The sequence below is a fragment of the Pan paniscus genome, chromosome 19 (genome assembly GCF_029289425.2).
Source record: "Pan paniscus chromosome 19, NHGRI_mPanPan1-v2.0_pri, whole genome shotgun sequence".
Taxonomy (NCBI): Eukaryota; Metazoa; Chordata; class Mammalia; order Primates; family Hominidae; genus Pan; species Pan paniscus.
This window is the reverse complement of record NC_073268.2, coordinates 14,578,261-14,601,972: the sequence shown is the minus strand read 5'-3', so window position 1 is coordinate 14,601,972 and position 23,712 is coordinate 14,578,261. Positions and strand designations below refer to the sequence as shown.

Genomic DNA, 23,712 nt, shown 5'->3' with positions numbered 1-23,712 from the left:
TCCCATGGCATTTTTAATTTTAGCCTCTAAAATGTCTGTTGGGAAAACTAGACAAAAGTGAGCTATGAGAACTGAAAGAGAACAGGGGGGAGGGCGGTTAGTGGAGGTTAAAGTTAACATGTGTCATGAACTGAATGTCTTTGGCTCCGAAAAATTTTTATATTGAAATCTAATCCTATTGTGATGGTATTTGGAGGTGGAGCCCCACATGATAATTAGGGTGTGAGGGTGCAGCCCTCCTGAATGGGTTTGATACCTTTATGAGCAGAGGACAGAGTGCTAGCTTGCTATCTTTCTGCTGTGTGAGGATACAGGGAGAAATCGGCTGTGGGCAGCCTGGAAGAGGGGTCTCACCAGAACCTGATCTTGAACTTCCAGCCTCCATAACTGTGAGGAATACATTTCTGTTGTTTATAAGCCACCCAGTCTATGGTGTGTGGTGTTTTTTTTTGTTTTTTTTTTTTGTTTTTTTTTTTTGAGACGGAGTTTTGCTCTGTTGCCCAGGCTGGAGTGCAATGGCGTGATCTCAGCACACTGCAACCTCCGCCTCCCAAGTTCAAGCGATTCTCCTGCCTCAGCCTCCCGAGTAGCTGGGATTACAGGTGCGTGCCACCACGCCTGGCTAATTTTTGTATTTTTAGTAGAGACAGGGGTTTCACTATGTTGGCCAGGCTGGTCTCGAACTCCTGACCTCGTGATCCACCCACCTGAGCCTCCCAAAGTGCTGGGATTACAGGCGTGAGCCACTGTGCCCAGCTAGTGTTTTGTTATAGTAGCCCAAACTGCTAGGAGCCTAAGGGACTGTACTGAGAAGAACTAGAGAGAGTTTGGTCCTGGAAGGGTAGGGTGGTGCAGATTCCTCAGGGAGAGGCTCCCTCCAGGGTAAGGAGGTTTGCCACATTCCCAGGATTCGCCATAAGGGCTCCCCAGTAAATGTCTGTAGTTGTCTCACAGAGGCAGAGGATGGTATTCACGGCCTAGATCTGAAGTGTGAGGGGGAGGGGCCGAAGGATGAGTGACAGCAGTCCAGGCTGGTGCCTGGTGTGATTAAACCTAAGAGCTCAGCAAAGGCTTTTTCTTCCTCAGAGGTTCAAATGTGGGGAGTGAGAGTTGACTAAAGGTAGTGGCTAGATTTTGGCCAAGGGGTGGTTAGGGTGGAAGAGTTGGATTAGCCAAAGAAACCTGAGCCCCAAAGATCAGGGTGCTGAGTTTGGGTTTGAGGCAAAGCATGTATAGGATTGAGCTTGCATCAAGAGCTGACCTTGCACTGTAGCAAGCGTGCAGTATTCCTGGACCCTCTGGGCGTGCTGCACAGTGGCAGGCACGAAGAGAGGGAGGGAAAGCCAGGGTGGGTCCTTATGGGCTTTGGAGGGAAAATCTTCCCATTTACATCCTCAGTTAGGAAAACGGAACCATCAGGAGAGAATATGAGCCCAGCAGGGACTGTGCAGACCCCTCCCAGCTGTGGCTATGGCCTGGGGGGCCCCAGGATATGGCAGTTCAGGGGCATCTGTGACTGGGGTGTAGTGGGACTAGGGGTTGATGGCCAGGGTCTCTGAGGAGGACAGTCCTTGGGTCTCTAGAATTGTCCTGAGTCTGAGGAGGTGGGAATGGGATACACATGCTTTCCCGTGTGGAGGGAGGAAGGGAGGTGTGATGAGAGGCTGGGGTCCTGTCCCCAGAAGGGCAGGGCTGGGAAGGCGCCCTGGCAGAGTCTCCCAGGAGCTTCTTCTGTCTCTAGAATGGATCTTACCTCGGTCCTGGGCCTGGCACAGCCCCACCTCCGTGATCTCCCGACACCAGGCCTGCAGCTCAGGGTCCCCCTTCACTACGTCATCCCTTTGGTAGAAGAGGTGGACGATCCCCTCCACATACCTGCCCAGGGGGAAAAGGCACTTGAGGGCAGAAGGCCCCCGCCTCTGACCTCTATTCCTCTTTCTGTGGCATCTGCCCAATGCTTCCACAGTATCTGGGAAGACACCTCGCCTTTGGGACATCCTCAGCCCTCTAAACACACTAGCATCTCATGGAAGATGTGGGTCCTTAGTTCTAGGAATTCGCACGGTTGCTGTCATACATCCTCAGAAAATCCTGATTTTTCCAGACACCTCCCCCAGTCTCCCCCCACAGCTCCCCTCACCTCCTCTCTCTGCCTCATCCCAGTCTCCTCATTTTCAGAGCCACCCACTGTGTCCTCACTTTTCCTCATCTCTCCCCAGGATTGAGTTCTCTGCTTCTCCTTTCTGGACCTTCTTGCTTTTGCCCCATGCTGGCCTCAGGCCAGAGCCCCCCCCCCCCCCCCCCCCCGCCATTTCTCAGCTCCTCCTTACTCACCTGGCAATGATCTCCCAGAGCCGTAAAGCATCACGGGCATAGAGAGCACCTGGGAGTCCCAGCAGGCCCCGGTCAGCCAGGTCGTCAGGAGGACAGAGGGAGCAGTAGGTCAGCTGAGCTGCCGCCCGACGGAGCAACTGTACATGGCCCCCTCCACCTGTGCTCACTGCCTGGGACAGGAGATCACAGGTCTTAGAGGGGGAAACAGGGCTGGAGAACCAACACATCTTCCATAAAGTGGGGCAAATGTGGGATTTTCAGATATTAAGACATGGGTATACAGCACTTTGGGAGGCTGAGGTGGGTGGATCATGAGGTCAGGAGTTCGAGACCAGTCTGGCCAACACAGTGAAACCCCATCTCTACTAAAAATATAAAAATTAGCTGGGCATGGTGGCGGGTGCCTGTAATCCCAGCTACTCGGGAGGCTGAGGCAGGAGAATCGCTTGAACCCAGGAGGCGGAGATGGCAGTGAGCCGAGATGGCGCCACTGCACTCCAACCTGGGCGACAGAGCTAGACTCTGTCTCAAAAAAAAAAAAAAGACATGGGTATAAAAGGGACAGGTTCATAGGTTAAGAGTGACGACATTCACACATAGTTGATCTTGGATCCTGAAAGTGGCAGCTCATGGAGAGATGGATGAGGCAGTCCCATGCCCCGTACCCTCCTCACCTTATCAAAAATTCCTCCATCTGAGATGAGTTGGGTCCGGGCCCGGGTGTTGATTTCCATGGTGTAGCGGATATGGGGGATCAGGAACTGGAGAGGAGGAGATTGGAGGGCGTGATTGGTGGAGGCCATGCTTGGGTCCTTCCTGGTAGGGCCTGGCACCCAGCATGGCGCCTTCTCCTCTTGATGCTTTCCTTGACAGGCTGATCTCCTGCTGCTCTGATCACTCACTCTTGTGCTCTCCAACTTCCCTGTGAGTTGGGCCCTGGAGCCAAACTGACCAGGATTTTAACCTACACTTTACTCCTCATTTTGAGACTTGGCCAAGTTAATAACCTTTTAATCTGCAATCTCTTCATTTGTCAACAGGGGGCAGCAATAGACTCTCTTATCTCAGGGGCTGTGGTGATGCTCACCTAAGTGATGTTGGAGAGTGTCTATTACACACAAGAGTCCTGGAATAGTAGCTGTCTGCTTCATTGTTTCCACCTTGAGTATAGGTGCCTTATGAATCAGCCCCTTCTGATTTTCTTTGCTACCTCCTCTGTCATTCACATCCTCTTAAACTAGCCTCTCTGCTGATGATCAAAGCTGCATCTCCATCTTTTAGTTGTTTCACAGTTGGGGGTTTCTTTAGGGGATGGATGGGGAGAATACTTTCTGTCAGAACTAGAAGAGCTGTATTCAGCTACCTGTTTAAGCAAATCTTTCTCCACCCCTACCTACGCACTGTTGGGCCCCTCTTCTCCTGCTTTTCCTTAGCTCTTGAAAAAAGGCCATGGTCTTTTTTAAATATTAAAATTAAAAATATTAAAATATTTTCCTTAGCTATTAAAATTTAATATTAATTTAAATTAATTTAATATTAAATAATTAATATTAAATTAAGATTTTAATTTAATATTAAAATAAAAATATTAAAATTTAATTTAATATTAAAGCAATTAAAATTAAAATTAAATTAAATTAATTAAAATTAAATTAAAAATATTAAAACTTAATTTAATATTAAATTAAATTAAGTTAAATTAATATTAAATTAAATTAATTTAATATTAAAATTAAAATTTTAATTAAACATTTTATTAAAATTAAATTTATTTAAATTTTAATTAAATATTTATTTAAAATTAAAATTAAAATTTTAATTTTAATACTAAATTAAAATTTTAATTTAAAATTAAAAATATTAAAATATTTTCCTTAGCTATTAAAAAAAGGCATGGTCCTTACATGCGTTTCTTTTTCTCTTAGACTGTTTGTCTTCCTTTCCACATAGTTAATATGCAGGTTTCAAGCAGTTTTGGTGCTTGTCTGAATTGTTGATGCTGGACACTGGCAATGACCCCAGTGACACCTTTGGTGTTAAGATACCAAAGCAGCTCACATTAACCTGAAGCTTTTCAGAAGATTCATGAAAGATGCCGAATGTCACGGAAAGGCCAAAGTCCACATGAGGAGAAAGGATGCCTAAGGATAAACAGTCCCTAATAATAATAATTGCAAGAACTAGCTGGGTGTGGCGGCGTGTGCCTGCAATCCAGGTTACTTGGGAGGCTGAGGCAGGAGGATCGCTTGAGCCCAGGAATTTGAGACTAGCTTGGGCCACATAGCGAAACCCTTGTCTCTACAAAAATTAAAAAAAATTAACCAGGCACGGTGGTGCACACCTGTAGTCCCAGCTACTCTGAAGGCTGAGGTTAGAGGATCGCTTCAGCCCAGGAGTTTGAAGCTGCAGTGAGTTATGATTACGCCACTGGACTCCAGCCTGGGTGACAGAGTGAGAACTTGTCTCTGAAAAAAAAAAAAAAATTTGCAAGAACTAATGTTTTTTGTAGCATTTAGCTTGTGTCACACCATTAAGTCATTTTAACCTTTAATAACCTCGCGATGGAACATGTGAGGACATCTGGAAATTATTGAGGCTGGGGTTCAGGACTAAGACCCCAGCAATCCAAAGTCAGAGCCTGCATAGGCCACTGTTAAGACATCTGCAGGCTTGACCCTTGTGTGCATCTGCCAGCAAGTCAGCTGTCCGCTGGGGCATGGCATTACTGTGGTGAGTGGAGACACGGAGAGGACTGAACTAGGAAAAGGAATTGTAAGTGTGAATAGAGGCTTCACTTGTTCGTGTGGAGCAGAGGATGGGGAAGCAGGAGACAGCATGAGATGAATGAAATCCAAGATTCCATTCATCAGACTGGTCTCCATCTTGTCTATGTTACCAAAGGGGAAAATTCCAGAGGCGGCACAGCTATACTGGCCAGGCTTGGGGGGTCTTGGTGGAGGCCCCCAGCTGAAACACAATTTGGTTGTTTTTACCCAGGACTTACTTGCATATCTTGCCAATACATCAAACTCCATGTACCTAAAACCAAACACCTCATTTTTGCCGACTCTGGTTTCTTCTAGCTTTACTGTTTCTGACAATTACTCTGGTTTGTAAGCTTGTATCATTTTTGTGCTCCCTCTGCCAAGTTCCCTGTATATAAAGTATCATCAAGATTTTAAGAACATTTTCTTAAGCAAGCACAGGTCTTATTTTGCCTTCTCCCAGCAATATATATGGAACTCACTGTTTTATAAAATTACAGTATTTCTTTCTTTCTTTCTTTTTATTTAGAGACCGGGACTTGCTGTGGTGCCCAGGCTGGTCTTGAACTCCTGGTCTTAAGCAATCATACTGCTTTGGCCACCCAAAGCACTGGGATTACAGGCGTGAACCACCACACCCAGCTCTTAAAACCACAGTATTTCTAGGTCAGTATAACACACCTGCCCCAGGGACTTACAGGTGTGGCAGAAGCTTGGACTTCTGGCTTTTCTCTTTCTTGCACCCAGGCATGCTGCAGCTACCATTTCCTCCCTTCACTACGTTTTAGATTCTTTCCTTTTCATTCCTGTCATTACCATGCTAACGTACATTTCTATCCACCTTACTGTTGGGCAGGTATGAGCAGCTTGCTGGCTGTTCTTGCTTGCCTTTTGGTCTGTTTCTACTTAGCTGACTCCTCAGCTGGGGAGAAACATTCTTCATTAATACTAGACTGTTATAGGCTGTCCCTTGTGATTTCAAACTCTAGTACCAGATACTGTTCTCTGGTTGGTTCTTATGGGCATCACTTGTTTTTCTGGCTAAATACTAGATCTAAGGTAGGAATATGGCTTTTGTTTTACTAGCAGTGTTCAAGCCCTACTGTGAGCGCACTGCTAGACTGTCAGATCTCTGAGAATTTCAGAGGATTCCTATATAATGTTAAGTGACTAAACTTAATAAACTTAATTAAAATCAACATCTCAAGATATTGAGACAGTCTCCTCTTCACTCACAAATTGCTACAAAGAGTTTTTGCTGCTGCAATATCTTTTGATATGGGGCTGTTCCTCTCTCTGGGGTCTGAGGGTATGTGATTTAATAGATTAATAAGTACCTTGAAGATGGGGTGCAGTCCTGGGAGGCACCGCATGGTGGCGACAGCGATGACCTCAGCCACCAGATGAGTGTTCAGTAAGTGATACTGGATCTCGTGCAGTTGGAAATCTGAATTTCGGACCCAGGACTTTGCCAGGAGCCAGGCAAGTGGGGGGTCTGAGGGCAGGAACAGTGTTGGGGTTGGAGAGCTGGGGTTGGGAGGCTGAATCTGGGAGAAAGAGAAATTATTGAACTCCCATTCCGTATATGACATTATAGTCAGCATTCTTGGGGGAAACAGAGATGACTAAGATTATTGCCTTCTAGGAGGTTATAGTCTAGCAGGAGGACTGTGAACCCTCCCAGCCTGCCGCTCGCTAGCTGGAGTGCCCTGATGTCAAGTGGAAGGCAGGAGGGACTGGAAGAAGGGGGTCCAGAAGGAGGCCCTAACAGTGGTGTGGGAGAAACCTGCTGCTTTGGGGTCGGCGCTCAGATGGTGGTGGAATGTGAAGGAGAAGTAGTAGGTGTAAGATTATTGACAGTTCTTGTCACCTGACTGTTAAGAATAGTGAGAGAAGGCCAGGTGCAGTGGCTCACACCTGTAATCCCAGCACTTTGGGAGGCCGAGGCAGGCAGATTACTTGAGCCCAGAAGTTCAAGACCAGCCTGGGCAATATGGCGAAACCCCATCTCTACAAAAAATACAAAAATTAGCCAGGCCCACATGGTGGCACATGCCTGTGGTCCCAGCTACTGGAGGGACTGAGGTGGGAGAATTGCTTGAACCCAGGAGGCGCAGGTTGCCGTGAGCCAAGATCGCACAACTGTACTCCAGCCTGAGTGACAGAGTGAGATTGTCTCAAAAAAAAAAAAAAGAAATTGTGAGAAAAGATATTCAAGAGATAGTGAGGGTTCAGAGCCAGAGGCCACTGAGAGATGAGATAGTGATTCTGAAAGTGTAGTCCTGAACTGGTAGTGTCAGCATCACTTTGGAACTTATAAAAACGCAAACTCTTAGTTCCCACCCCAGACATACTGAATCAGAAAGTCTGGTCATGGGATCCAGAAATCTGCATTTCAACAGGCACTTCAGGTGATTCTGATGCACACTGAAGTGTGAGGACCATTGGATACAGGATGAGAACTCCAACAGGCCATTTTGACTCTTGAAAAAGTAATTCTAGTTGGATAAGGCAGGGGAGATGAGGGTACAGGCAAATAGTGACATGAAGACAAGTCTCACTGAGTGAGGATGGGGTTTGGGAGCCAAGAGCTGGGGGCTGGGTCCCTGGGAGCAGAGGTTGAGTTGAAAAGAGTGCAACGTTGTGGGAGAGGTCTGGGGCCCTTACCTGGATGACCATGGGCTGCAGCTTCCCATTGGGCTCCATCTTCAGCATAATGAGGGGGGCAGCCAGGTATTGCTTCTCTCCTCGGATCACGTTGGCTGGAATTCCATCCAGAAGGATGAAGTCAGCTTCAAACAGGGAACCATTCTGGGGACGGGAGGGATGTATCCGTTTTTAGAGTTCAAAGTCTACCCCCAGGGGGCCAGGGCAAAGGGCAAGAGATTCAGTCTAGCTTCTTGCCATTCTCCTGCGTCAGTACCGGAGTCCTGTTGGGAGAACTAGAGCCCCTGGTCCAGTTCCTCTCATCTTAAAGTGAGGAAACAGTCTGGTGAGGGTAGATGTCTTGTGCGTGGATGTGGTGGCAGATCTGGGTTTGGAACCAGGCCTGCTCAATCCAGTTGGCATCACAGGCATTGTAAACTGACCACCTGTCAAATGGCCAGGCCCCTTTCTGATCATTCCCGAATGGTCTGCGCTCTGGTTTTGGCTCCTATCAGCTCAGCAAATGCTCTTTCATTCCCTATTCAAATCTCACGTCCTCTGCCAAATATTCCAGAGAGCTTCCCCTAGCTACCCCTGCCACCGATACAGCACACACATGCATACGCACACATTTTGCCTAGGCTTGTCCTCAGTACAGTCCATTGCTTCCAAACCCCACTCTCTTTTTCTAGAACGCCTCCCCGATTCTCCCCACCTGATGGCACTTCCTCACTTTTCTCCCTGCCCGTGAACACTGGAGTCCAGAACACTGCGGCCAGGCAATGTCACTGTTCCTGCTAACATCTCCAGCCTGTCTCTGTGTGCTGGGGATCCATTCTATTTTCCCCTTCCTGCTGGGAGCTCCTCACAGTTTCTTCCCCTACATATTTTATTTCTGTATTTTTCCAGCACAGGACTGCACCAAGGGGCAACGCAGTACTGCAGCCTTCCTCTGACTCAGTTTGGATTCTCTCTGTCCGTTCTCACCACACTACTAAGGAGAGAACAGTGCCAGGCAGGGGAAGGAGAGGTACCTGAAGTTCTTTCTCCAGTTGAGCACGAAGCTCTTCCATCCCCGAGGGCAGCACTAGCCTGCAGGGCAGAGAGGTCGAGCGTCTCAACAGCATGGGGTTGGCACCATTGAGGAACTGGTAGCCGAACAACTCATCATCCTGCCAGCACTGGCGAACCTTCTCTTTGGTGGGCGGTGAAAAGAGGATATATGTACCACAGCCTGCATATCCCTTCTCCAAAATCTACCCCAGGGGTTCAGGTATATAACCCTCCCTGAACCCAGCTTCTGCGTTTTCATTCTCAAGGCCTCTCTGAGTTGACCAGATATGATAAGGTCTCTTCTTGCAAAGAGTTACGGGGGACTGTGGAGGGTGATGAGTCATCCAGAGGGGCCATTAAGGGATTATGGAGACCTGGGGGAACCACTGACCAGCCAGGGCACTCTTCTGGCCCCAGAAGATCTGATCAAAGTCTTCTAGGCAGTTCCAGGAGCTCAGGAGGGTGTAAACACGTTTGAGGGCCATCTCCAGAGCCCTAGGACAGGTATTGAGGCTTAACTCATCAGCTGATCCCTCAGTCCCTCACCGTCTATCATCATTCTTGGCCCTCCCAGCCCTTATTTCACTCCGAGGTCTAGCCTTTTTCTCACCCTGCCTTCAGTGTCCATTCAAAGTCCAGCCTCTTCTCCTCATGGAATCTCATATTTGGAGGTAGATCATCCTTACGGTCTGCAGCGATGGTCAGGGGTAACCCTTCCTTCCAGGTGGCCCAGCTAGGAGTTGGGGACAAAGCTTCAGGAAGGATGTCATGGTCAGTGATGGGGGCAGGGGCAGGGGCAGGGAAGGGGTGGGACAGTGGTGGCGGGGTTAGTTTAAGGGGCGGGTGGTCACCAGTAGATCTGCTGTCTGTCTTTCAGTTCCTTCTCTCGATGCTTCTGGAACACGTCCAAAGCATTGTCTCCTGGCAGGCGGGCTGGGGAGACATCAGGACAATTGGCCTCACGGCTCTGTCTGGTCCTATGCCCGCCTGTTGTCCTCATCTCCCTGTGGTTAGCCGTATTCCATGTTTTCAGCCATGCACTGTTGCTTTTATCTCTGGCTTTGCCTCATTTGATTATCCACCAGACACGTTTATCCCATCTTTGCCAACTTTGCACTCCTGCTTTCTCTTATTTCAGCCCTCATCCTTTGCCTGTAGATAAAAACCTCCTGTTTGCCACCATTTCTTGCTCCTTCACTCATCTTCCCCTACCTGGCCTTACTTCATCAATATCTATGGTTGGAAAAAATCACCTTAATTAAGGTGATGAAATCTTAGTCACCTATACACCTACACCTACTGTCTACTACAGATTGCTTTGATTAATTTCACATCTTAAACCTCACCTGCCACACCTTCACCTGTCCTCAAAAGATTCTACATTTGCTTTTTTTTTTAAACCTCATCTTTCTGGATTTACTATCATAATCTGTATCTATGGACTTATTCTGGGTCTTTTCTGCATTTACACTCACCTGTCTCAAAGTCATAGATTTGATGTTCCATCCCTACTGCCCTCACTCATCTCTGGATTCATCTCTCTTTTACTCGTTACCCATGGTTAAAAATTCACTATTTGGGCCGGGCGTGGTGGCTCAAGCCTGTAATCCCAGCACTTTGAGAGGCCAAGGAGGGCGGATCACGAGGTCAGGAGATCGAGACCATCCTGGCTAATACGGTGAGACTCCATCTCTATTAAAAAATATATAAAAAATTAGCCGGGCGTGGTGGGGGGTGCCTGTAGTCCCAGCTACTCGGGAGGCTGAGGCAGGAGAATGGCATGAACCCAGGAGGTGGAGGTTGCAGTGAGCCAAGATCGCGCCACTGCACTCCAGCCTGGGCAACAGAGCAAGACTCCATCTCAAAAAAAAAAAAAAAAAAAATTCACTATTTGCCATCCTCATTCCTCCTCGTCTCCTGTGGGCCAGTGTGCTTCTTGTCTTTCACGGGTGTCTTCCGTGTTATTCCAACCAAACCAGCTCTCCAGCATCCTATGTTTGCTTCCCTTAGCTGTCTGCTCTCACGGGTCACCCACCCCCTCCTGTTCCATGTGGTCCCCTCACCTGACTTCTGAGTCACCTTTACATCTCCTTCCTACTTTCACTTTGCTTCTCTGTTTTCCTGGATCGCTGCAACTCCAACTTTCTGTCTTTGCCTTCTTGGAAGATGGGATCTCCAGATCACTTACTCCCTGCCTCCAGCCTCACACGCAGCCTCTCTTAGCCTGTGTAAAACTTTGGGAATTCATAACTCCTTCCCGTTTTCTGTCCAGCACCCTGGGATCCCTACGTTTCACCTGCCCTGGGCCCATACATCCTCTAAGTCTGCTCCGACCATCCTTAACTCTGTCCTCCTAGCCCCGCAGCAGTTCCCGGGACCTTGTGCCTCCTTCCCCGACGCCGCCTGCTCACCGGTGCCCTCGGGCAGGCTCAGGATGTCCTCGCCCTGCACCCAGCGGTAGCACGGGAAGGCCACCTCCGCGCAGGCTCCAGGGCCCTGCACCGTGATGCGGTCGCAGAACCACGCGTCGTCCACCAGCCAGTGGTGCTTGCGCAGCCTCACGAACTGCAGGAGCCCCAAGTCCTCTGCAACGTCATGATCAAACTCCTCCTCCTGTGCAGGCCGGACCCAGGCCAGACTTAGTAGGAGGGGCCCGACTGAGGCCGTTTCGAGGACAGAGCCGCGCTCCTGTGCAACCTCAGTTTCTCAGGGCCTCCAAAGACAGCATCGCCTCGTTCCCGCCCCCGCACAACCTGCTCTTTGGGTCTCAGACGCCCGGAGTCGGGTGGAGGACGAGGGCCCACAGCGCCTGGAGCTGATGCTGGAGCAGCATCGCCCACGTGGGTCCCATTAACTGAGCTCTCCCCGCGCCGGTGCTTGGAGGAGCTTCACGTCTGATCTCTGGCCTCATACTTACATTGGCTCTGGGTCACTGGGAGAAGGAGCTGGGGGCTGCCGGGACCAGGGGCGGGAAAGGGAGATGGGGTTGAGCCCAGCCCGGGATCCCAGCTGCGGACCCTGTCCCTGATCTTGCCCACCTCGTCCCAACTTCGTGGAAGTCCCAGTCCGCGAGGTCGCGCTGTCACCTCGCCCCCAGCCTCCCGCCCTCCCGCCGCGAGCCCAGCTCGGCCCGGGCCTGGGCCCGCGGTCCCCGCTGCCCCAGCTCCCCTCGCTCCCCGCGCTGACCTCGCCCCGCGCCGGCCGCAGCTGCAGCTCCAGCTCCGCCTCCCCGCGCGCCCCGACCAGCCAAAGCTGCACGCGGTTGTACGACCCGGAGAAGAGCCAGGCCCCGGTGGCCACGCGGATGCGGTAGCGGCCCATGGCGCCCCCCAGCAGCTTAGGCGAGGGGAGCCGGGTCCTGTGCGATTCCCGGGACCGCCCAGGGCTGCCGGCGCCTCGGGGCCACTTCCAACCTTTAAAGGACCGGTCTGCGGCCCCGCCCTCCTCGCAAGTTTTAGGCGCTCCCAAGTCCCCGCCCCAGACTAGCCCAAACCTGCGAGCAGAGCGGTAGAGCCGGCTGCGGGGACTGGCTGTGCCTCCTGGTCGGAGCGTAGCTGCAGGATGATAAAGGGGCCCGAGCCAGGGTGAGGCCAACGGGGTGGGTGCGGCGGGACCTTCCTGGACCTCCCGGGAAGGCGGGATCGAGGTGGGCCTGAGCCCCCGGGTTGGAGCGAACATAGATGAGAACACTTCCCGAGGTCTCCAGGTCTTCTGGGGAGCCAGGAGGAAGTAGGGGATGAGTCCATCTTCCAAACGGAGGGGAAGGTCTCCGCTTTTCTGGGCTGGGACCCGGGGAAGGCAGTGGGCCGGCTTCTGGAAGGTCGGCCTGGGAGGCCGTGCTGGGGTCTGGGGATGTCCCGCGGCTAGACCCGGCGCGGCCCATGTGTCCTCCAGTACCTGAGCTCTACCGCCCTTGAACGCTGTACTTCCGTCAACGACCAGGGGTTCCCCAGGCTACCTAGAACCTGGAAATGTAGCAGCTCGACACCCGCTCCCCCACCCCGTTTCAAATATCTGGGCGCTGGGGTCCCAATGTACACCAAATATCATGGGCCAGACCTTTGAGAGAGGCCTGAGGCAGGGCAGTGAAAAACTCATTTTGTCCAACCTCCGAAGCGGGTACAGACAATGTTAGGGACCCAGGAACACCAGTCGGGGTGTTAGGGTGCGGGATGGAATTGCCTAGGGACCTGGCCTACGTGGCCAGTTCCCAAGAACTTTGTCTTTTCCAGGTGAGTGCAGCCCCTTCCGCTCCAGTCGCTTCCAGATTAATGTTTTATCCCCAAGCTCTTTCCTGCTCCTTCATGGGTCTCAGGTCTCCTGGAAATCCAGGAACAGCAATTAGCCCACTGCTATTTAGGGCCTTTGTAAACATTGAAGGATGATTCGGAGCTTAGGCTTTCTCTCCCGTGCAGGAATCAGTCAGATGAAGCCTGCTGCACGCATCCCTGTCTAGATCTTGATCCAAGTGATTATATGCATTTGGCTCTCCGTGGATGCATCTGGTGGCCTGGGCTAGGCCAGTGTAAGGTAAATCTGCTTTCTTGAGCCAGTCCTCAGAAATGACTTTGTGGCCTAGTTGTTGGTAGAGGTAAGTGAGTGGGAGTTTTAGCCCCGCCTTCCAGCCTCCAGATCAGACTCTATCTCAAAAAATAAAAATAAAAAAATAAAGTGTCTGTCCCTTACTGGATTCAATTCCCTTTCTTATCTTCTAGGTCCACTCTGGCCTACATCCTCTGCTCAGGACTGCAGGTCGGCCATTTGCTGGTCCCCGGTTCTTTCAGTTTTCTGGGGTCACCCTATTCTGTAATATCCAAATAAAATGGCTCAAATTCCCATCGTGCCTAATAGTAGGATCTGGCCTTTCCACACACATTTTCGTGGGTTACTTTTGCCTAGAAAAGAGTTTGTCTCATACCTACTTCCAAAAGCACTGTTTCTTTGCTGTTTTGTGACTCATTTTCTGCCCACTCTAGTATACTCTACGGCCACGTGCAGAGAGAGGGAATGAATAATTGAAAAAACAGATTCAAGCTACTGCGCATGCTAAATGAGTGAATATGGCTCAACAGTGAGAACAGTGCTTGGCGTGTAGTCCCTCTATGTATTAGCTGCTATGATTGTATTATTTACAACTGAATGTTAGCGTTGCTCCTCTACCGTTCCTCTCCACATGCTATTTCTCCATGTCCCTCTCTAGGCCTAGCCTCTCACTAGAGCTCTTATCACTCTAGACCCTTCCCCCTCCTGCTTTTGTTTCCCTTTTAAGCACATGCGCTATGTTGGGAGAATATAATTAGAAGCAAAATTTTCTCCCAACCCAGAAAAAACCTCTCCACGAAAGTAGTGAAGAAAGAAAACAGTTTTATTATTGAATAAGCATTAAACCAGAATGTGATGCACATCACAGGCAGTTTGCTAAGAGACTGCAAAGACAGAAGGAAGCCTCACTTTTATCTAGCCGAGCAGATACAGCCCATTACATACGTGTTCTCAAGATAAACTATAAATAATCCTTAGGAGAACTCGATAGCACCATTTGTCACATATAGTGCGGTCTAGAGACACCTGGCAATTGTGATGACCATCTATGTTAGCTAACTGGCTTAATCAGAAGAAAAACTTCTCTTTTTTTTTTTGAGATAGAGTCTTGCTCTGTTGCCCAGGCTAGAGTGCAGTGGCGTGATCTCGGCTCACTGCAACCTCCACCTCCCAGGTTCAAGCGATTCTCTTGCCTCAGCTTCCTGAGTAGCTGGGATTACAGATGTGCACCACCAAGCCTGGCTAGTTTTTGTATTTTTAGTAGAGATGAGGTTTTGCCATGTTGGCCAGGCTGGTCTTAAACTCCTGACCTCAGATGATCCACCCACCTCGGCTTCCCAAAGTGCTGGGATTACAGGCGTGAGCCACCATGCCCAGCCAGCTTTTCAGATTTTTATGACAGCAGATAGTTTTGCAGCTCAAGCAAAGTGTCCATTTAAGTTAGTCCTACCCTCCCACAGAAACTGGGAAATGAAGGCTCCATCTTTCTTGGTGTTTACATTTCAAGGAGATGGCTCCTGGGTCTTTGTGAAAGACATCCCTGGGTAGTAAAGCTGGCAAGAGGCTGTGTGGCTTCTAAAAATATTTATACACGTTTTGAAGACACAGAAAATAACTTACAAGTTTTCTGGCTGGGTGCGGTGGCTCACGCCTGTAATCCCAGCACTTTGGGAGGCCGAGGTGGGTGGATCACCTGAGGTCAGGAGTTTGAGACCAGTCTGGCCAACATGGAGAAACCCCATCTCTACTAAAAATACAAAAAATTAGCCAGGCATGGTAGAGGATGCCTGTAATCCCACTTACTCGGGAGGCTGAGGCAGGAGAATTGCTTGAACCCGGGAGGCGGAGGTTGCGGTGAGCCGAGATTGTGCCACTGTACTCCAGCCTGGGCAACAAGAGTGAGACTTTGTCTCAAAAAAAAAATTTTTTTTTACAAGTTTTCTAAAGCAAATTTTCTAAGAAAAGAGAAGGTGGAGAAGTCTCTTCCCTTACTTTCAACATGGAGAACTAAGCCTTTAATTTTTTTTTTTTTTTTTTTTTTTTGAGATAGAGTCTTGCTCTGTTGCCTAGATGGGAGTGCAATGGCAGGCACTACCTTGGCTCACTGCAATCTCCACATCCTAGGTTCAAGCGATTCTCCTGTCTCAGTCTCCTGAGTAGCTGGGATTACAGGCACGCACCACCATGCCTGGCTAATTTTTGTATTTTTGGTAGAGATGGGGTTTTACCATGTTGGCCAGGCTGGTCTCGAACTCCTGACCTCAGGTGATTCCCGCCCCCGTTGGCCTCCCAAAGTTCTGAGATTACAGGCGTGAGCCACGGCGCCTGGCCAGTGCTTTGTTATAGTAGCCCAAACTGACTAGCAGCCTTTTCTTTTGTTTTGTTTTTAGACAGGGTCTCACTCTGTCACCCAGACTGGAGTGCAAAGGCGCCATCACGGCTCACTGCAGCCTTGATCTCCCAGGTTCAGGTGATTGATTATACTGCCTCAGCCTCCCCAGTAGCTGGGACTACAGGCCCGTGCCAACATGCCCGACTAATTTTTGTATTTTTTGTAGAGATGGGGTTTTGCCATGTTGCCCAAACTGGTCTCAAACTCTTGGGCTCAAGTGATCCGCTGGCCTTGGCCTCCCTCCCAAAGTGCTGGGATTACAGGGGTGAGCCACCGCACCTGGCCATTTTATTTTTAAATTTTGATTTGTCCCTAACAACTACCATTTTGTTCTTATGTATGCCACAGGAAGGATCAGGGGCTTGATTTTGTCAGCACCCTTTGCAGTAGGAAAGGCCACGTGGGCACACGTGTATGCCAAATGTAAATCTTCTTCTTTCAAACTCCCGATTCCCTGCTGTCTGTGCCAGTAGCCAAGCCAACTCCCACATTTCCATTACCTCTCTTTGCAGAACAATTTACCTTCTGTGTGTTTTTTTTTTTTTTTGAGACAGAATCATGATCTTGGCTCACTGCAATCTCTACCTCCCAGGTTCAAGTGATTCTCCTGCCTCAGCCTCCTGAGTAGCTGGGATTACAGGCACCCGCCACCATGCCTGGCTAATTTTTATACTTTTAGTAGAGATGGGGTTTCGTCTTGTTGGCCAGGCTGGTCTCGAACTCCTGACCTCAGGTAATCCGCCCTCCTCGGCCTCCCAAAGTACTGAGATTACAGGCGTGAGCCACCGTGCCCGTCCCAGGCTCCACTTCTAATTCTAGTTCTCTTTCAATTTCTACCACATCTGCAGTTAGTTCCTCCAAGAAGTCTTGAACCCCTCATAGTCATCCATAAGGGTTGGAATCAACTTCTTCCAAACTCCTGTTATGTTGATATTTTGGCTTCCTCCATTGAATCATGAATTTTCTTTTTTCTTTTTCTTTTTTCTGAGACTGAGTCTCGCTCTTGTTGCCCAGGCTGGAGTACAGTGGCACAATCTCCGCTCACCGCAACCTCCACCTCCTGGGTTCAAGCGATTCTCCTGCCTCAGCCTCCCGAGTAGTTGGGATTACAGGTGCCCACCACCACGCCTGGCTAATTTTTGTATTTTTAGTAGAGATGGGTTTCAGGCCAGGTGCGGTGGCTCACACCTGTAATCCCAGCACTTTGGGAGGCTGATGCAGGTGGATCATGTGAGATCAGGAGTTCAAGACCAGCCAGGCCAACGTGGTGAAACCCTGTCTCTACTAAAAAATACAAAAATTAGCTGCGTGTGGTGGTGGGTGCCTGTAATCCCAGCTACTTGGGAGGCTGAGGCAGGAGAATTGCTTTAACCCGGGAGTGGAAGTTGCAGTGAGCCGAGATCATGCCACTACACTCCAGACTGGGCCACTCAGTGAGACTCTGTCTCAGGAAAAAAAAAGACGGGGTTTCACCATGTTGGCCAAGCTGGTCTCGAACTCCTGACCTCAGGTGATCCGCCTGCCTCAGCCTCCCAAAGTGCTAGGATTACAGGCATGAGCCACAGTGCCTGGCCTCAATCATGAATTTTCTTAATGGCATCTAAATGGTGACTCCTTTCTAGAAGGTTTTCAGTTCATTTTGCCCAGATCTATCTATGGCAGCTATATAGCCTTATGAAATGTATTTGTTTCTTTGTTACTTTATTATTATTATTATTATTTTAAATTTTAGAGCCAGAGTCTCTGTTGCCCAGGCTAGAGTACAGTGGTGTGATCATAGCTCACTGCAACCCTGAGCTCCTTGGTTCGAGTGGGCCTCCTGGCTCAGCCTTGTGAGTAGCTAGGACTGCAGGTGCACACCACTGCATTGGCTAATTTTTAAATTTTTTGTAGAGAGATGAGGTTGCACTATGTTATTATGTTATTCAGCTTGTTTTGAATACCTGGGCTCAAGTGATCCTCCTGCCTTGACCTCCTAAAGCACTGGGATTACAGGAATGAGCCACCATGTCTGGGCCCCTGTTTATTTTTATTTATTTATTTATTTATTTAGACAGAGTCTTGCTCTGTTGCTCAGGCTGGAGTGCAATGGTGTGATCCCGGCTCACTGCAACCTCCTCCTCCTGGGGTCAAGTGATTCTCCTGCCTCAGCCTCCCCAGTAGCTGGGATTACAGGCGCCTGCCATCACGCCCAGCTAAGTTTTGTATTTTTAGTAGAGACGGGGTTTCACCATGATGGCCAGGCTGGTCTCTTAACTCCTGACCTCAGGTGATACACCTGCCTCGGCCCTGTTTTTTAAAATAATTACAGTGATAGGTCAAAATTACTCCTGATCCTTGGGCTGCAGAATGAATGATGTGTTAGCAGTCACGAAAACAGCATTAATCTCCCTGTACATCTCCATCAGAGCTCTTGGGTGACCAGGTGCATTCTCCATGAACAGTCATTTTTGAAAGGAATGTTTTTGTGAGCAGTAGGTATGAACAGTGGGTTTAAAATATTTAGTAAATCATGATGTAAGCAGATGTGTCATCCAGGCTTTGTTGTTCCATGTAAAGACACAGGCAGAGTAGATTTAGCCAAGTTCTCAAGGGCCCTAGGCTTTTCAGAATGATAAATGGGCACTGGCTTCAGCTTAAAGTCACCAGCTGCATTAGCTTCTCATGAGAGTCAGCTTGCCCTTTGAAGTTTTTTTTTGTGTTGTTTTTGAGACAGAGTCTCGCTTTGTCACCCAGGCTGGAGTGCAGTGGCACGATTTTGGCTGACTGCAACCTCCGCCTCCCAGGTTCAAGGGATTCTCCTGCCTCAGCCCCCCGAGCAGCTGGGACTACAGGCATGTGCCACCATGCCTAGCTAATTTTTGTATTTTTAGTAGAGATGGGGTTTCACCATGTTGGCCAGGCTGATCTCGAACTCTTGACCTTGTGATCCACCTGCCTCAGCCTCCCAAAGTGCTGGGATTACAGGTGTGAGCCACTGCGTCCAGCCTTCCTTTGAAGTTTTGAAGGCAGGTATTGACTTCTCCTCTCCAGCTATGAAAGTCCTAGATGGTATCTTCCTCCAATATAAGACTTTAAACTACAATGAAAATCCGTTGTTTAGTGTTGCCACCTTCTTCAGTGATCTTAGCTGGATCTTCTGGATAACTTGCTGCAGCTTCTCCATCAGCACTTGCTGCTTCACCTTGCACTTTTATGTTACGGAGATGGCTACTTTCCTTAAACCTCATGAGCCAACTCTGCTAGCTTCCTGCAGCTTCCTTATCTCTCTCACCCTTAACAGATTTGAAGAAAGTTCAAGCCTTGTTCTGGATTAGGCTTGGTTTAAGGGAATGTTGTGGATGGTTTAATCTTCTATCTGGACCACTAAAACTTTCTCCATATCAGTAATAAGGCTATCTATCTCACTTTCTTTTTTTTTTTTTTTGAGATGGAGTCTTGCTCTGTCGCCAGGCTGGAGTGCAGTGGTGCCATCTTGGCTCTCTGCAGCCTTCACCTCCTGGGTTCAAGCGATTCTCCTGCCTCAGCCTCCCAAGTAGGTGGACTACAGGCGAGCGCCACTACGCCCAGCTAATTTTTGTATTTTTAGTAGATACCATGTTTCACCATATTGGCCAGGGTGGTCTCGATCTCTTCACCTCGTGATCCGCCCACCTCGGCCTCCCAAAGTGCTGGGATTACAGGCCTGAGCCACTGCGCCTGGCCGGTGAAGGCTTTTGTGATGAGTTAAAACATGGTGGAAAAGGTCAAAGGGGAAATGAGCACCTGCGAAGAGGAACCAAACCCAAGGGGCACCCTGGCTTTATAACAACGCACACTCATGGGAATGAATTCATTTCCCCGAGAATCAATCCAGGCTCATGAGAGTGAGAACTCACTACCATGAGAAGCACACCAAGCGACTCATGAGGGGTCCACCCCCATGACCCAAACACCTCTCACTAGGCCCCACCTCCTAATACTGCTACACTGGGGATTACATTTCCTTTTTTTTTTTTTTTTTTGAGATAGGGTCTCACTCTGTTGCCCAGGCTGGAGTGCAGTGGTGCAGTCTCAGGTTGCTGCAGCCTGGACTTCCCTGGGCTCAAGCGATCCTCCCACCTCAGCCTCTCTAGTAGCTGGGACTACAGGTATGTGCCACCATGCCTGGCTAATTTTTTTTTTTTGTAGAGACAGGGTCTCACCATGTTGCCGAGGCTGGTCTCTAATGCCTTGACTCAAGCAACCTGCCCACCTTGGCCTCCCAAAGTACTGGGATTACAGGCATGAGCCACCGCTACCAGTTGGGGATTAAATTTCAACATGACATTTGATGGGGACAAACAAAAAAAAACCATATCCAAACCATAGCATTGACTATAGTTAATAATAATGTATGGTATACTGGAAATGTGCTGAAGTATTCTCAGCACAATGGAAAAAAGGTAACTATGTGAGGTGATGAATATATGAATTAGCTTGATTGTGGCAATCATTTCAAAATGTAGGCATATAGTAAACATCACGTCATACACCCTAAAATAGCCAACTTTTATTTGTCAGTCATACCTCAGTAAAGTTGGGGAAAAGGCTTTGGCTGATTATAAACAGTTCTGGTGAAACACATCATTCAGTATTGCTATGTCCTAGGCAAGGGCTGCTAATGTGCTCTTATGAGGGAATGCTGGGTGAAAGAGTATGTGTGTGTGGGCACACAGAGTGTGTTTGTGATATTACAGAGAATAGATTCAGTGGAGAGATGGAGGCAGAGTGCATTTTGGAGTGTAGCATGCCTTTTGAGAAATAGGGCTGTGAAGGTAACAAACAGAAGGCCAGAGCTGGAGATGGGTAGTCAGTAGAGCTAGTGAGAGGGACAGGTTAAGATGCTGGAGGCCTTGGGTGTAAGTGATGAGGGGAAGATCCCGAGGGAGGAGATAAAATCTGGAGAATGCGTGGAGGAACTGGCCTTACATCTGCATTTTCCCATCCGAGTACTAACCAGGCCTGGCCCTGCTTAGCTTCTGAGATCCGATGAGATTGGATGTGTTCACGGTGCTATAGCCGTAGACAGATCGTGCATTCTCAGAGTGGGCAACCACATCTTAGATGTTGCAATGATTCGTGGCCCTCGAAAGAGTCAGAGTACACAAACATATATTAAGGGGTTAAAATTTCACAAGGTAGCAGAAGCGGGGAGCAATTAGGAAAAAATGCTTTAGGGCCAGGCGTGGTGGCTCACACCTGTAATTCTCAGCACTTTGGGAGGCTGAGGCGGGCGGATCACCTGAGGTTGGGTGTTTGAGACCAGCCTGGCCAACATGGAGAAACCCCCGTCTCTACTAAAAATACAAAATTAGTCGGGCGTGGTGGTGCATGCCTGTAATCCCAGCTACTCGGGAGGCTGAGGCAGGAGAATCACTTGAACCCGGGAGGCGGAGGTTGCAGTGAGCTGAGATTGTGCCATTGCACTCCAGCCCAGGTAACAAGAGTGAAACTCTGTCGCAAAAAAAAAAAAAAAAAGTCATAAAGGCTCCATAAGGGGGCAATGATGGAAAAAAGTAGAGGAACATGGCCTGAAGTAAGAGAGACAATTCTTCCTTTGTAATAGGAAACAAAGCAAAACAAATGGAATTGGCAGCAAATCAACTTGAAAATGACGTGTGGGGAAATATCCCATTTGATGAATTGCATTTTCTCTGTGAAGTGCTTGGCAAGGATCTGGCTTCTGAGGGTCAAGGAAGTTGTAGGGGCATTTCAGAGATAGAAGGAGAGTGGAGAAAGTTTGAATAGACTCTGAGGGCATAAGAGAGAGAGCTGAATGAGGGGCTGGGATAGGAATGCTTGGCATGGCTGAGACACTAGGTGAAAATTGGTGATCATGAATTTACCTGTTTGTTCAAGGGTGTGATTTCTTTCTTTCTTTTTTCTTTTTTGAGACAGAGTTTCGAGCCCAGGCTGGAGTGTAGTGGTGCGATCTCAGCTCACCGCAACCTCCACCTCCCGGGTTCAAGCGATTCTTCTGCCTCAGCCTCCCGAGTAGCTGGGGTTATAGGCATGTGCCACCATGCCTGGCTAATTTTGTATTTTTAGTAGAGATGGGGTTTTCCCCATGTTGGTCAGGCTGGTCTCAAACTCCTGACCTCAGGTGATCTGCCCACCTCAGCTTCCCAAAGTACTGGGATTACAGGCATGAGCCACTGTGCCCGGTCAAGGGTGTGATTTCTCTAGTAGTACTCACTGCTCGATTGCTGACACTGGAAAAATAAAACACTGGACTCATCAGAACATCAAGGGGTGGAACAGGTACCCCGAGGCTTTGCCTGGCAGAGGCTGACAGGAGCCCCTTCCTTGTTCTTATCTCCCTAGACATCAGTGGTGGAGCAGGTATGAACACGAGCACCATTCTTATTTGTTATCAATTTGTATTTTAAGCAAACAAGATGTCAAAGCAGCCCTCCTACACACACTGCGCACTGAATGGCATCTCTGAACATCTTCCATTCACTTATTCTGGAGCTGGCTCTACTTGACATTTCCTTTTTTTTTTTTTTTTTTTTTTTTTTGAGAAGGGTCTCACTGTGTCACCCACACTGGAGTGCAGTGGTGTGATCTCGGCTCACCGCAACCTCCGCCTCCCAGGCTCAAGTGGTTCTTCTGCCTCAGCCTTCTAAGTAGCTGGGAGTACAGGCATGCAAAACCATGCCCAGCTAATTTTTGTATTTTTAGTAGAGACGGGATTTCACCATGTTGGCCAGGCTGGTCTCGAACTCCTCCCCTCAAGTGATCCACCTGCCTCAGCCTCCCAAAGTGCTGGGATTACAGGCGTGAGCCACCACACCCGGCCTCTAACATTTCTGTAAAGAGATTGGGAGGCCCATCCTGGCACCCCCCTTCAAGCCCCCACTGCTAGACTATTCTTCAGGGACACAACACCCAACCCTCGGACTCTCCTTTCAGGACCCAGCTGGAAGACCAGCCAGAGTATTTTGCATTTTTCATTCTATCTGGAAGAAGCTCAGCTAAAAGAACAGTTGAGCTGTAGGGTCCAACAGTGGGCATGAGGGGCAGCAAAACTTCACCCCTTCTCTGGGATCCCCAGCAACACCCCGTCACTATTCCATGCTCTGTTTATTTTTCTCTTTGCTCTAAGGTTTACCTTGTAATCCTCCATTGTTCAAATCGCTGTCACTGATTGATAGAGAATTTTCATGTCTTGCCTGCTGCTGATGGTGTCTTTTTTCCACCCTGAGCTGATCCCTATTTGGCAGCTATCATTAACACAGAGCTGGTCCATGTCACAGACTTTTCCTGAAGGTTTAGAAGGGCAAGGACCAGGGTGAAACCAGCGAGGCACTTTCCTTGAGTGCCATATTTAAGGGGGCACCAAAAACTCAGTGCTCAAAATAAATAACAATTTAATGCAATATTTAAAACACCAAAATGAATGGAAGAAATCCATAATGAACAAACTATTAGAATTTTAAATAAGGACAGGATCAACTGTAAAGCTTGATATTAGCCATCTATCATCTTCCTAACATACTTTTCTTTCTTTCTTTTTTTTTTTTTTCAGAGACAGCATCTCGTATGTTGCCCAGGCTGGCCTTGAAATCCTGGCCTCAAGCCATCTTCCTGCCTCAGCCTCCCAAGTAGCTGGGATCACAGGGTTGTGGCATCACACCTGGCTATATTCTTAACATTATTTTGTAACCGTTCCAACCCCCAGAAATTTCTCTCTGGCTGACTTGATGCACAGCGCCTCCATCGCCATCCCTGAGTGCCTTGTTGTGGAAAATCTTACTTTATCTTGGTTCTGTTTGGTATAATCGGGGAAAGTCTGTATTCTTTCATTATGTAAAACAACTTATCTCTCATTTTTTCATCTCCTTTCCGAGCTCTGCTCTGCCAGCTCTCTTTCCAAAACCAAAATGGCTCTTCAAGGTATTTTGTAAATAATAGTGGGCCATCTACTTCTTAACATAAATGAATGATTTTCCAAGG

The 23,712-nt window shown here is 48.7% G+C and overlaps 1 protein-coding gene and 1 long non-coding RNA gene across 3 annotated transcripts in view; one reads left to right on the top strand and one right to left on the bottom strand.

Annotated features, from left to right (window-relative positions):
* Positions 1–12,476, bottom strand: part of ALOX12 (arachidonate 12-lipoxygenase, 12S type) — a 14,870-nt gene extending 2,394 nt beyond the window's left edge. Inside the window, exons 1-11 of the mRNA XM_003810126.6 lie at positions 11,985–12,476; positions 11,210–11,411; positions 9,650–9,731; positions 9,409–9,531; positions 9,190–9,293; positions 8,780–8,940; positions 7,767–7,910; positions 6,437–6,646; positions 3,009–3,095; positions 2,335–2,504; positions 1,754–1,875 (exon numbers count right to left, since the gene is read on the bottom strand). Of these exons, the coding sequence (XP_003810174.4) occupies positions 1,754–1,875; positions 2,335–2,504; positions 3,009–3,095; positions 6,437–6,646; positions 7,767–7,910; positions 8,780–8,940; positions 9,190–9,293; positions 9,409–9,531; positions 9,650–9,731; positions 11,210–11,411; positions 11,985–12,476 (1,897 nt within the window). The remainder of the gene's footprint in view (positions 1–1,753; positions 1,876–2,334; positions 2,505–3,008; positions 3,096–6,436; positions 6,647–7,766; positions 7,911–8,779; positions 8,941–9,189; positions 9,294–9,408; positions 9,532–9,649; positions 9,732–11,209; positions 11,412–11,984) is intronic.
* Positions 1–23,712, top strand: part of LOC103784724 (uncharacterized) — a 27,733-nt gene extending 4,021 nt beyond the window's left edge. The window contains exons 3-6 of one of the 2 annotated variants that reach the window (XR_010110528.1): positions 5,629–5,765; positions 11,156–13,328; positions 13,514–19,862; positions 23,285–23,712. This is a non-coding gene — a long non-coding RNA (uncharacterized LOC103784724). Of the gene's footprint in view, positions 1–5,628; positions 5,766–11,155; positions 19,863–23,284 lie in introns of both variants that reach the window. The other variant, XR_008621660.2, reaches the window with a different exon arrangement.